This window comes from Metschnikowia bicuspidata, assembly GCF_001664035.1.
Source record: "Metschnikowia bicuspidata var. bicuspidata NRRL YB-4993 chromosome Unknown METBIscaffold_1, whole genome shotgun sequence".
Taxonomy (NCBI): Eukaryota; Fungi; Ascomycota; class Pichiomycetes; order Serinales; family Metschnikowiaceae; genus Metschnikowia; species Metschnikowia bicuspidata.
Window position 1 is genome coordinate 1,006,124 of NW_017387731.1, and position 13,205 is coordinate 1,019,328.

At 46.9% G+C, this 13,205-nt stretch overlaps 3 protein-coding genes across 3 annotated transcripts; all 3 read right to left on the minus strand.

Annotated features, from left to right (window-relative positions):
- Nucleotides 1-2,061: 2,061 nt before the first annotated feature.
- Nucleotides 2,062-5,758, minus strand: ELF1 (Elf1p). The gene has a single exon (XM_018855429.1). It carries the CDS (start codon nt 5,739-5,741, stop codon nt 2,181-2,183), a length of 3,561 nt encoding a protein of 1,186 aa, XP_018713470.1. The 5' UTR covers nt 5,742-5,758; the 3' UTR covers nt 2,062-2,180.
- A 1,621-nt stretch (nt 5,759-7,379) lies between these two features.
- Nucleotides 7,380-10,441, minus strand: METBIDRAFT_228278 (uncharacterized protein). The gene has a single exon (XM_018855200.1). The coding sequence runs from the start codon at nt 10,269-10,271 to the stop codon at nt 7,656-7,658; it is 2,616 nt and encodes an 871-aa protein (XP_018713471.1). The 5' UTR covers nt 10,272-10,441; the 3' UTR covers nt 7,380-7,655.
- Nucleotides 10,442-11,093: 652 nt separating this feature from the next.
- On the minus strand, nt 11,094-12,083 carry METBIDRAFT_9321 (uncharacterized protein; the record flags this gene model as incomplete). The annotated part of the gene is made up of 1 exon (XM_018859355.1): nt 11,094-12,083. One exon carries the CDS (start codon nt 12,081-12,083, stop codon nt 11,094-11,096), a length of 990 nt encoding a protein of 329 aa, XP_018713472.1.
- Nucleotides 12,084-13,205: the final 1,122 nt, after the last annotated feature.

Here is a 13,205-nt window from a genome sequence, read left to right on the forward strand (position 1 = left end):
CTCGACGAGTCACGTCATGGAAGAATGTGTTCGAGCTTTCATACGCAACAGTATTCCTTCCAAGGTCTTTTGTTAATTCAAATCTGAGTTTTGTTATGTGCTGTTGAAAAGAAGCGAACGAATACATAAAAACAACCTAGGGCTCTAACACAATGTCAATGTTTTAAATTAAGTGTCCTTAGATCTAGATTCCATGGTCAAGATATTTCATAAGACGCCTGAAAAATATCAATGTGAAGTTGCATGAACCATAGGGAGCAGCAAACTAATTTTTCTGCGGGCTTATCTGAAAAAGTGAACACAGACACCTTATAATATGATGTTTCCTTGAAAACTCACAACAAAAAACATAAAAACAGCTCCAAAGTACGCACCTCAGGCCCGTATGTCCCTCTTAATTATAGCTTAAAGCTTAGTACTATATCAAGACAACATACAACTAAACTTATATTACTTTATTGGTTGAATCGTCAACTTCAAGTAAAATTGAGCCTAAAAGTTATAGAATTACACGCACATAATCTTTCGGTTGCGGCCATACCATGCAGAAAGCACTGTTTCCCGTCCGATCAACGATTGTTAAGCTGTATAGGGCCACACTGAGTAGTGTAGTGGGAGACCATATGCGAAATTGTGGTGCTGCAATCTTTTTTGCATGTGATATCTGCGTAACATACAATTGCGGGTATATAAAGTGAAAACCTTTCATGGCGAGCTTTCCAAAGAGAGAGAACATTTTAAGCTGGTTCGGTATTTTTATTAGCATATGTATCTTTCGTATGTGGTGGTGCCTGAAAGAACAAATATACTTCTTGATGATTTTGATAGAGAAGTAACGGCCGAGTTTTGACTGTAGATGTAAATTTGAGAGCAATTTGAAGGTTCTTAACTTCCTACTGATATGTTATGTGAGCAGAGCCCAGTCAATTCAGACCTTTTTATTTTCTATAAAAACTATTTTCTATACGCTCTGTGGGCATTACGCCCGTTTCCAGGCTCGGAAAAGTGAAAAAAAAATAGCCGGAAGTACCCCTCACCCAGACATGCAAGTGCAAACTGTAGAGCTGTCTGATTTGCATTGATTCATTACAGAGCCGGGAAATGGACTCATGGCGATGGTCTCATTACTTTGATTTATACTACTGATATGTTTCTACTGTTAGACGAACCCAAATGGATAAAAGTAGCTCGGGAGTATGTATAGATGAGGTTCCTACTGTTCTTTCAACCCTTGAAAAGTGAGCTGATTTCAGATCTTTTATCAGAAAACTTCATTTGGTTAGAATATTTCCCGTGAAGTGGGAGATTTGTTAGAGATGTTGCTAATGAAACTTTTATTTTTCTTTGGGAAGTTTTCAAAATAAAGTATCTGAATGTGTATGCATTGTTTAAACAAAAGACTATATTTGATATATTCGCTCTCTGCACTAACTACTTCTCGGGGTGCTTAGGTATTTTCAGATCTCAGTCCCAATATTTGAATGATTTGACTGGGGCCGATTGAGTTTGAATACGCTTTAATGAAGCGTTGATCTTACGACAAAGTAATTCATCACTACGACGCCACGAAGATAGGGGGTATAATTATTTGTAAGGGTGTGCCTAATGTAAGAAGTTTTAGTCAAAGAAAATTTTAGGTTCGATCAGAGATCATTGTAGCCGTTTAGCTTGGTCATGCTGGAAAAATATTGACTGACCCTGGGAGGCCTCTATGTTCGAGATAATATATATAGTTGAAGCTGAATTGATGATTTTTCCCAACTGTCCCTGAGCTGTGAGTCAAAATTGCCCAGTAAAAGCACAAACACTATTCTTATCAATCAATTCTATTTTATGGTATAATACAATAATTAGCATCATGAACTTGGCGCACATCATATATTGCTACGTAAAAGTGGATCGAACTGAGCTGATAGCACAATATCCTGCTCACTCTACACTACTTATAGACAGAGAGGGTGATCAAGGGAGTAGACATGTGAAATACAGTTAGTTAGATTGCATGTGCCCTTTTTCCACCCAAAGCCCTGTAGACTAATGTTCTACATATACTTGGGCATATAAGTACATATTCACTTTGTTTACGTTTTGTATTGAATAATTTAGTGGATAAACGTTAGCATGGCGACGGCATGTCTATAAGCCATGCACGCCTCGAATCCCAGCTCAGGGCAAAACATCTACTCCTCCTCGTCGTCAGTGTCGGCAGGCTTTGGCGTGCCCTTAGGACTGCTCAACCATTCGATATGACGCAACCGTCTCCGCTCGGCCTGCAACTTCTTGTCGTTTCTGGTCATCTTCTTTTTTCTGGTTCTCACCTTGATGTTGGCGGGTGAATCGTTGTCGTCGGCCCTTGTCTTGACCGGCTCAGGCGCCGGCGAGCCTTCAGCCGACTCGGCTCCGTCGGCGAAACGCGACGCATCGATGGCAGCAACGCCCTTCTGCACCACCTGTCCGTTTTCCACGTGCCATTGCTCGGGGCACAAGGCACCCACAAACTCATTGTTGTGCGAGATCATCACCACACCACCGCTCCAGTCTCTGATGGCAACGGCCAAGCCCCCCAAGGAGTCTCTGTCCAAGTAATTGGTGGGCTCGTCGAGAACAAGCAAGTGCGGGTTGTTCCACATGGCACCGGCAATGACGACCTTGACCAACTGGCCTCCAGACAAAGAGCCCATGGGGGTGTGGTCGGCAATGTCGCCGTCCAAGCCAACGTCTTCAAAATGCTTTCTGATGACGCTCGGGGTCAACTCTCTGTAGCCCAAGCCTTCTCTGGAGGCCTCGTGATCGTCGAACTTTTGGATCAACTTGGAGAAGCCCTCCTTTTCAAGGAACTCGCGGGGCACCCACGTGTTGTACTTGGGCAAGTAGTTCTTCCACTTGACCTCGTACTGGAAGGACTTCTTCAACTTCTGTCTGCCCACAAGCGCCTCGATCTGTCTGGGCTGGAGGCCCTCGCCCACCTCGACCATTTTCTGCATGATCTCCTTTTCGTCCTCGGAGATCTTACGCGACTCCTTCAACAAGACCTCGCGGTCGTCACCAAAGCGGTACCGCCACTGCAAGTACTGGTTGGCGGTCTTCTCCTTGTGCTGCTCCACGTGCTGCAAAGCGTGCTGGGCAATGTAGCCGATTCTCAAGTTGGGGTGCTTCTCGACCTTTCCGGAGTCGGGGGTCGTCTCGCCGGTCAACAACTTGATCAAGGTGGACTTTCCTGCACCATTGGGCCCAAGCACGGCCACACGCGATGACAACGACAAGCTGGCGGACACATTCACCAAGGAAGGCTTGGGGGCCCCGGGGTACGTGAAGGTGACGCCGGTGACACGTGCAATGGCCCTGGTGTTGGACTTGACGCCCGACAAGATGCCCGGCGGCGGGAACGCCATCTTCACGAGCGAGTCGGTCAAGGTGTAGTAGGACTTGCCCTCGGGCTTGACCTTGACGAACTCGGACAAGTTGCCCTTGTAGTAGGCCAACTTCTTGTTCTCGTAGTGGATGATGTCCGTGCACACGGCGTCCAAGAAGCCGGAGTCGTGGGACACGATCAAGGACGTGATCTGCGTGTTTTCCACCAAGTAGTTCTGGAGCCACTTGACGTTGCCCACGTCCAAGTGATTGGTGGGCTCGTCCAAGAGCAACACGTCGGCCTTCATCAACATGGCCCTGGCCAACTCCAACTTCATTTTCCAGCCCCCGGACAACGAGCCCACGTTCTGCGCAATGCGCTCGTCCGGGAACCCGACCTGGCGCAACGCCGCCGCGATCTCGCCGGCGCCCACGTGCGCCAACTGCGGGTCGGAGCCGATGAACGAGACCAAGTCCATGTCGCCCTCCTCGCCCTGCAAGCGGTGCTCGACGAAGCACGTGCGCAACTCGTCGGGCGAGGGGAAGCCCTCCAACTGGCCCTTCAGAATGGCGCGCATCAACGTGGACTTGCCCGCACCGTTGCGGCCGCACAAGCCGTAGCGGTGGCCCTTCAAGAGGCGCAACGTGGTCTTGTTCAACAACATGCGCGAGCCGTAGGCCAAGGAGAAGTCCGTGTTGACCACCTCCACGGCGCCCTCCTCGAGCTCCTCGCTGGCCTTGTTGCTGGAGTTGAACAAGGCCTTGACGTTGGCCACGACCTCGGCCGCGTACCGCGCCTGCAAGGCCTCGGAAGCAACGCCCGCAGTCTCGGCGGCCTGGGCCAAGTACTCGGCCAAGCGCTTCCAGTCGTTGACGTTGGCGTCGGTCTGCAACGCGGTGGCCAAGTACGCGCTCTCGATGTCCACGCGGAACAAGGCGTCGGCAATGGGCTTTGCGTCTGGGGCGATGTTCTGGTGGTAGAAGGCCTCTGCCTGGGCGAGGGAAATGCGGCCGTGGAACTTGCCGTCGGACTGCTCGTCCTTGGCCTCCTGCAACACCTGCAAGGCCTTGGCCCCCAACACACGCACCTCCGGCAAGGACGCGTTGTTGACCACCTTCTCCACGCCGGGCATCAAGATCGGAATGTAGCTCTCGATCTCGCGGCGGTTGTTGACCAAGCGCGTCAAGTTCTCGGTGACGGTGACGGTCTGCCTGAGCTGGTCGTTGGACGACGAGGACATCTTCAAGGACTTGTCCAAAATGGGCACCATGAGCGCCAACACGGGCTCCGTGACCTCGGCCACGAACGTCACCAGCGAGAAGTTCTTGATGCACTCGGGCACCCGCTTGGGGTCGGCCAAGGTCTCCACGATCAAGTCGTACTTGTTCTGCAAGTCCAAGTTGTCCAAGACCTTGACGAACTTCTTCAACGTCCGCAAGCCCTGGGCCGCCAACTCGGGCTTGAAGTCCGTGGCCTGGTCCGTGAGCACGGGCACCGCGCTCCTGAACTTCATCTCCAACAAGTCCGAGGGCACCTCGTCCACCAACTTGTCCACGGTGTGCAACGCGGCCACCTTGCAGTTCCACTTGGCGGACGAGTCCAAGTACGCCAAGAGCGCGTCCATCACCACCGAGCCCAAGGCCTCCACGGGGAACACGCCGTACATCACGTCGACGGTCTGCTTGGCGGTGCGCAACACGTTCTTGTCCTTGTCCGTGAAGCTGTCGAACACCGCGGGGAAAAACTGCAACAAGTGGCACTCCTTGGGCGTCTGCCCGGCGGACTGGAGCGCCAACTGCTGCACTATGAGGAGCGCCAGCTCGCGCACCACCACGGCGTTCTTGGGCCGGGCCAACAGCCGGAGCACGTCGAGAAGCTTCCACTCCTCCACCACGGCCATGGACGGCGCCTGCAAGATTTTGGCGGCGATCTGCTGTGCCTGCTGCTTGGCCTCGGAGTTCTTGGATGCCTGCTGGAGCTCGGCCCAGTGCTCCAGGAGGGGCGTGTCGACGCCCAATTTCTTCAACGCGGACGCCAACGACGACAACGACGCGCTGGACGCGCCGGCGCTGGGCGTGGCGGCGCCGCTGGTCAAGGCGGAATTCCCGTCCAAAAGGGAGCCGTCCGCCATGCCGTTTTGGGGGCTGGCCATGGCCTGGAAATTCTGGTAGCCGCCCTGGTAGCCGCCCTGGTAGCCGCCCTGCTCGGCCTGGAAATACTGCTGGTTTTGCCCGTTGGCCTGGCCTTGGGAAGACTGGCCCTGCAAATTGGGCTGGTATGCTGGGGCGCCCTGGCCGAGATTGGCGTTCTGGTACCCGTAGCCGCGCGGCTGCAGCTGCAGCTGTTTCTGCTGGTTCAAGAAGTCGTCGAACGAGATTTTCTTCGACATTTCACGGCAGGTTGGGGATGTCACGGCGGTGGGGGAAAAGACAGGAGGGTGCTGAAGTTTCTTGCCAGATAAGCGGGCCAGCGGGCACACCCGTGCACCAGCGCATCTCATCGTGTTCCAAATATTTTTGCGCGCGGGTGGTTTCCCGTGGTTTCTTTTTCGCGGCTTCTTTCGCGGGTTCTTTTCCGTGGGCTCTGTTCCCGGCGTTTTCTGGGCTCCGGGGGTCGCCTGCACCTGCGCCGGGTATCTCTGTTGAAGACTGCCCTGGTGAAGCGCGCATTGGAACCGTGGGCCTGCGTAGAGCCTTGGCCAATGGTGTAGTCCTAGTATGCGTATACGGTCCAATATTCGTATAGCAACTAGGGGTGGTGAAAAATACGAACTAGTGGTGATATCAGAAAAGCCGACGATCGGAGAGAACTCGGTCTCGATGTCCCCTCAGGCCCTTTCATCAGAACAGAGGGGTGTTCCTCTTGGAAGTGTCCTTACCAGAAGTTGTCATTTGGTAACGTGAGAATTGATCAAGATGTAGATCTATAAAAAGAAGCTTCCCTAGGATGACGTGTCCGAACCGCCATACTGGTTGCGTCGTCTATCTCAACAACCTCGCCATATGCGTTTGAGTCCGCCATTTGACCTGCTCTGCGCGCCTGCTACAGGAGCCTGCTTTTAGCACTAGAGGCTGTTATAGGAGTCTGCTATTAGAGTATGCTATTGGAGTCTGCTACTAGAGTCTTCTATCACAATCGGTCTTGAGTCTGTTGCTGGAAATCGCCATCACTTATCTCAAACAATCCCCGGGATGGGTTCGGGGAAGAAATGGGTTGGGTCACCGGCAATTTCTGGAGCTCTCAGATTTTCTGGTGGTCTTTTGTGACAGAATCTACGTTTTCTTCCATGATCCACCAGCGTAGCAAACAACTCAACTGCAGTCTCAACTTTTTGCAAGTCTGAAACTGGGACAATGTCCGAGTCTTGAATAGAGGCTTGGGCAGAGATTAGAGTCTTCCATTAGAGTTTGCCATTCGAACTGGCCTTTTGAGTCTGTCCTTGTTTATTTTTTCTTCTTCTTTTTTTGGAAGTTAGCCCAACATTATAAAATGCTGGCATACAGCCTTGGACTAGACACCACTGGAGGGATCTGGTTTGACCGGGATGAAATATATTGGCCGGGCCGTCAGCCGGAACACCCGCACTGTGCAGGACGCGCAGATGGTCTCACCAGGCTGGCATAGTTCACTTCAAATGGCGGCTGGATACCTCTGCTTCGTCTGTAGTATGGAACGATGTGGAGTTTTATGAAAAAAGCACGAAACAAAATGTAGGAGTTGGAATGGTTGATGAGGCGAAAGATACCCAGCATATAGAGGCTATGTATGACTTCAAAAATGCCCTTGCAAAAATCATGAGCCTCCTGCTATAATGCAGATAAGAATAAATAGGTAATGAATGAGACTACAATGAGCTTAAATGCATGAAATCCTGGGTTCGAGATATAAATTACAATCGCCTCGATTAAAGGGACACGTAACATAGAACAAAGTAATGGAACCATCGCTTCGATTAAAGGGACACGTAGTACAAATCAAAGTAATGAAACCATCGACATGAGTCCATTTCTCGGCTCTGTATTGACTCGACGCAAATCAGCCAGCTCTACAGTTTGCACTTGCATGTCCTGGTGAGGAGTACTTCCAAATATTTCCTCACCTTTCCGCGCCTATAAAAGGGCCTAATGCCCATAGAGCGTATAGAAGATAGATTTTATAGAAAAGAAATGTCTGAATTGACTGGGCTGGCTCACACAGAAGTCTTGATCACTAGTTTGATTTCATAGCAGCTATACATGATTGTCTAGACGCACAAGCGGTGCGAAAGGAAGCCAAAAACACCACAAGTGGTATTATTCAGTTCTCACGGTCTCTTTGTTCTGATCTGCAATTCGCTGCCAGTCACCCGTTGGAGATGAATATCTGGAGTTGTTTTCGGAGGCATTAGCCCATCGTTTTCAAGTACTAGATCAAGCCTCACTAGACGGAGACCTCTAAGAATGTCTCTCGCATTTCTGCCAATCGCTTCTTTGGCAGTGTCAATGATATCGTGCGAGGTCTGTAGTTTACCTAAAGCATCGTCATAACTGTCTTCAAAATCAATGTCCTTGTTTTTTCTTAAAAAGGTCATCTCGTCCATAAATTTGAGGTACCCTGTAAGTTTGTCTATCACCAGTCGCTCGATGTAGTCTTCCACATTAGTGTCGCAGAAGCTGTCGTAGAGCTGCGATAAGTCAAAGCCTATGCTCAATGCAACGCTACCCATTCTGCTCATGGCAGGAACAAAATCGTTGAAGTCATCTTTCATATCGCTGATCGCTTTTTGAAGCTCACCCAAAAGACGACCAACTTCTGAGAGAACTTCAAGAATGCCTCCAATGCTATTTTCAACTGTGACCACCGCATTTTCCGTAATCTTGGCGAGACGGATGATCACAAGAAGATTTGAGTATTGGTTTCCAGCACCACGCATGAGATTTGCGGCCAATTCACCCACCTTTCGCAACTCTCCTAAACGGTACATATATCCAAAAATTTGAGATGTGGCAACCTCTGCAAATCGCATGCGGGCAAATTCAAAGGAATCGTAGAAATGTCCAAGAACTTCTCGGAGATCCCACAAATTGTGCTTTGCCTCAAGACTGTGTGTCAGCTGGGCGCACTCCCGAAGCCTTTCCCATAACTGAACTTCCAAATTCCTCAAGTCTTGATCACCAAGAGGCTGTTTGAAGACCCTAGGCTCAATAGATATACGCTCATTCAGGATTTTAGGCTTCTTCAAAATGCTTTTTGTAGCAACGCTGCTGTCACCACTGCATCTTGATATCATCTGTGGCACATCATCAATGTTAAAATACACCACTGACTTGGGCTCCACAGCATTGGGATAATTGCTTTCATCACTATCAAAAGATATAGTTTTCGGACGTTCATCCAGAATCTCACTCGAATTGTTCATCAAATTTGCCCTCACAATGGTGATAAATGTCAATCGTCTCAAATCCGGAAGCGACTCATTCAAGTCACAGAGTACCGCAATGTCCCTTCCATCATAGTTTTCATCGACTATCCACTCATTTTCATAATCACGACCTAAACCGAGTATACTCCACAAGCTATTGAAGTCGCTTGGATAACCGGCCAGTTCTTCATCACTGAGCTGCATTAGCTCCTCATCAAAAAATTCTGGTGTTGCCAAGGTCTCCCCTGAGCTCAAAAATATCTCGGAATCTTCCATCTCGTTAGTTTCAGTCATCTCTGTTTGAAGAGTGGCTCTTCTATGAGTTTCACTATTTTCATAGTGAAGATCTGATGTATCGGTGTCAGAGATTTTTGAAATAAGAGGCGGGCTTTCGGGAATCACAAGTCCACAAAATATAGTTGCTAGCTCAATTTTTGGCGTTGATTTGCTTATAGTCTTGGCTTTCGGAGTGGTGTCGGAAGAATCAAAACTTTTGAATTGCCAAGCTGCAAGAAGATTGGAGAGTCCTGATTTTGAGTGTTTGGGATGCGTCCAATATGCATTTTTCCAAAAATGAAAGCCTTTAGCTGACAAGATTTTATGGTGTTTATCTGAAAAGGCTTGTGGAAGGGTTTTAAACGAAAGCTGAGTGCTTGAGACTGTCTCAAGCCCAGACATGTCTCTAAAACTTCCATTTGTAATATTGAATTTAAAAAGTTCCTGACCATCTTTCGAATAGTAAAGCTGAATCTCTCCTTTTTTGCCTTCATTGTTTTGAGAAAAACAAACATATATGAAAATACCATTGTAATTTCGAAACACACAAACAAGCTCAATACTTTTCCGAGGTTGTACATTCTCTTTGCACTTACTCGGGGCAAGATATCTGTTTGCCATTGAAGATTTCTCGGAGATTTCCAGAATTCTTGGCCAATAGTCTCCTATAGTGTAGGTTCTAGAGTCGAGATATTTCGCTGTCTTTGGAACGCTAGGTCTGACCTCATCAAGAGCAGGAGAAGCTGCATAGTTCGAAGAGCTTGACGCAATGTCACTTTGACTTAATGTATCACAGTCAATAATTGTTGCTGAACTAGGGTATTCCAGAGTACCTTTGAGGATGAGAGAGAGAATAGAGGGTGAAACTGGAGATTGGCCCAAACTAAATCGAGAAGGGGCATGAAATTCCAGGAGTTTATCAAGCCTTTCATTGTCAGTGAGATCCTCTTGAAAATCCGTATAAAAGGGCACAAAAGTAAAACCTGGTCTTTGAAAGCCCTGGGTCTTCTCCAAAAAACAAGGCTGCTCAACATCAGGGTTATTTGTAGTTGAGAACATGTTTTGTATCCATCTAACAAACCATAAAATTAGTCCCCATAGCAGCAGCCCTATATGGCATAGAACCCCAGTCACGTTTTTAATAATACCAGAAAACACTGTGTCGGGATCCTCATCGTTGGAATAGAATAGATCTGGTGCTCTTGCATGGGGACCGAGAGGGTCTAGAATGGGGTCAAACATGTTCAAATTTCCAGCTTCAATCTTTTTAAAATTTTGTCAAGTGGAATTAAGGTAAAGTCCTGGGACTTATATTTCGTGACTGTCCTTCAACAATCGTGGTATTAAACCCTCCACGATGAATGTATCTCAAATTGAACTTGTTCTACTCTAGTACTTCTTTTCGAATTTGGTGTTTCGTGGAGTAATCTGAACAAATTGTGACTTCTGAACCAACCCAACCTGTGGCACTTGATTTGATTTTTTTACTGAATCCGAAAGTTTTGAAATTGTGAAGGGCGCAAAACTGATGGTGCGAAACTACATTTTGCGGCAATTCATTCTGTATACATGCACCAACTAAGGCCACGCTTTTATTGAATTAATTATATTTCTGATTTCCAACCTTAAGGTGAGTAACACAGATGTAACGTCATATGTGCATTTAAGTGACCAGATGTTAAAGAAATGTTACGGGTTGAACGGGCTTCATTTAGTCAGAGCCTGGTTAAGAAATTTTATGGACCGGTATCATAAATTTGAGTACTTGATCTGTAAGAAGCAGACATGCAAAAATCTTGATGGGCAGAATTCTATGTCATTTCCAAAGACAAATCTTTAAGAGACTGTCTAGCTTTTTTCTTCTTTTTATTTGTCCCAAGATTTCAGGAATCGCCAACTCAACAATCATTTCACACATGTCGCTGTGTTTCACACCACTTTGAGAGTAAACTTGTGATTCACATTTTTAATTGGCAGTGATAGAAATTCATCACTTACTTCCTGTTTACCTTCCTGAGAAGCATGATATTCAGCAGATGAGGTACACTATTCATGCTTCTAATGCTAGTTGTTTTGCCGTTCCCCGTCGTCTGAAAGGATTCCACTTGTATTGGGCCCGTTAAGACTCACTGTTTCCGCATCGCTTTCATCTGTATATGTATGATAGGGTACAGTTTTTCCCCAGGACCTCTGGTCGCCTCCTTGTTGATCATTTTGCCCAGGTTCACCGGCCATTCGAACGTCGGCGTCAAAGGAAATCTTCTGCCCTGTGAGCATGTCGTCTTTACCCAAAGTGTATCGAGCAAACACGTCTTCCCTAGTCTTAACGCGTTCCGCATGATCAGGGCTTAAGGATAAACGCTTGGTGTTATCGAGCAAGTCGTCAAAGCCAGAACGGGCATCTTCACCATTATGAGTATCGAGAAATTCTATACCCGACGGAGGCTCGAGAAGACTTGCGATTTCTCGTATCGATGCATTGAGCTTCCGCTTAGAATCCCGAAGGAATTCGAGATCTACATGCGGGATATCTTTCGTGACTGGGAATTCCAATTGAGGCTCGTTATCTTGTTTTGTTGAAACCATGTCATTTGCATTAGGGGAAGAATCAGGACCGTCGTTCAAACGCTCGGGATCACCCGTTAATGACACATCTTTTGGAAGCTCGTTATTGACTGAATCATTCAGTACTTGGATGTTTTTTCCCTCATTTTCCGGAGCAAACGTAGCCTTCTCTAGCTTATCCTCCAAAGTCTTGATTCGCAACGCCTGTTTCTCGTTGATGAAGCGTAGACTGTTGAGCTCTCCGGTCAATTGCTGAATCCGATACTTCATTTCGGATTTTTCCAAGTTGGTCATGATGCGGAACCGTTCCAAATTCGTGAACTCAGATGTCAAGTAACTGATCACGCCAGGTAGCGTATAGTTTGCCAACGCTCCGGGCGCCTGGCTTTGCAAATCGTTACTATTTTGCGTGCCTGAATATTGTGTGTGGGATTGAGAATATGAGCTGTCTTTTTTTGACCCGCTGGCGCCTTTTTGCGTGGATTTCATGGCGAGTTCAGTGTGCTTCTATGCTAGTCTAGGGTGTGATGTGTTTTCAACAACGGGGATCGGTATTTTGTGTGTATTGGGACCAGAATTATGGCACTGATAATATATTATACAGAATGAATGAAATTTTCAGGCGCACCAAAAGGAATTCTGCAAGAAGAAAACTAGATTTCAGCGCCGATGCTTTAATCGTAATGTCTGACTACCATTCCACGTGAGGTCGTGTACCCCAGACAGTTCCATCACGTGACTCAGACACCCAGACCTGGTGATTCAGGAATTGCCTCATATCGACGTAGGGTGCGCAACCTAAAGAACTAGATCAAGCAGGTCAGTTGAGTTGCATGAATTCTAAATTATGGGAATTCTTTTAATAACTTTTGATTTCATTTGATTTTGAATGCACTTGATCTCATGAGAGAAACACAATGTTTATGAGAAAAGAGGTGAAGTACTTTAATCGCATTTTGTTTACTTAAGCATGGCCGGAATATACATAGGTATTCAAAGGTGGCTTTAGAAAATATTGAAAAACCTGCAGATTCCACTTCTCAATAAACCGCTAAATTAAAAAAAAAATGACTTATATTTCCTCAACTTAATATTCACTCCTTTATATCTTATAAAGTAATTAAAAGAAACCTTGCTCAAAGCAAATTCTGTTTGGGCTTTTTCGGAACTAAATGTCGTCTAAAATTATTTTGAAGCACATGTACAGACATATTTCGAACAGAGCTCAAACAAAGTTCATTTTTTGTAGGAGGCTTGATTTAATAGTGAAAAATATTAGTTGAAAACATACTATTCTTTCACCAGATTTTGTTTCCAAAGCCGTCTCTTTCTCTGTATCTGGAGTGTCTCCAAACTTGCATTCCCTTTTTTGACAGGTGTCAAATTGGTTCTGCAGAAACAATTTTGATTTGTTTCTTTTTTTTTTTTTCAACTGGCTGAATAGAGGTTTTGATTGTTCTTTGCAGATTTACGGCTTTGGTCGTCAGGACCATTGAACTTACTTCGAAGGACCGCCCGTATTCAGTGAAGTCAAGATGTAATTTTGTGAGACAACGGTATTCCTGGGATTTGAATTGCATTTGATCAAAACCGCCCCCCCCCCCCCCCCCG

Coding starts and splice junctions, on each gene's coding strand:
- ELF1 (XM_018855429.1), bottom strand. CDS start 5,741: ATGTCGAAGAAAATCTCGTTCGACGACTTCTTGAACCAGCAGAAACAG.
- METBIDRAFT_228278 (XM_018855200.1), bottom strand. CDS start 10,271: ATGTTTGACCCCATTCTAGACCCTCTCGGTCCCCATGCAAGAGCACCA.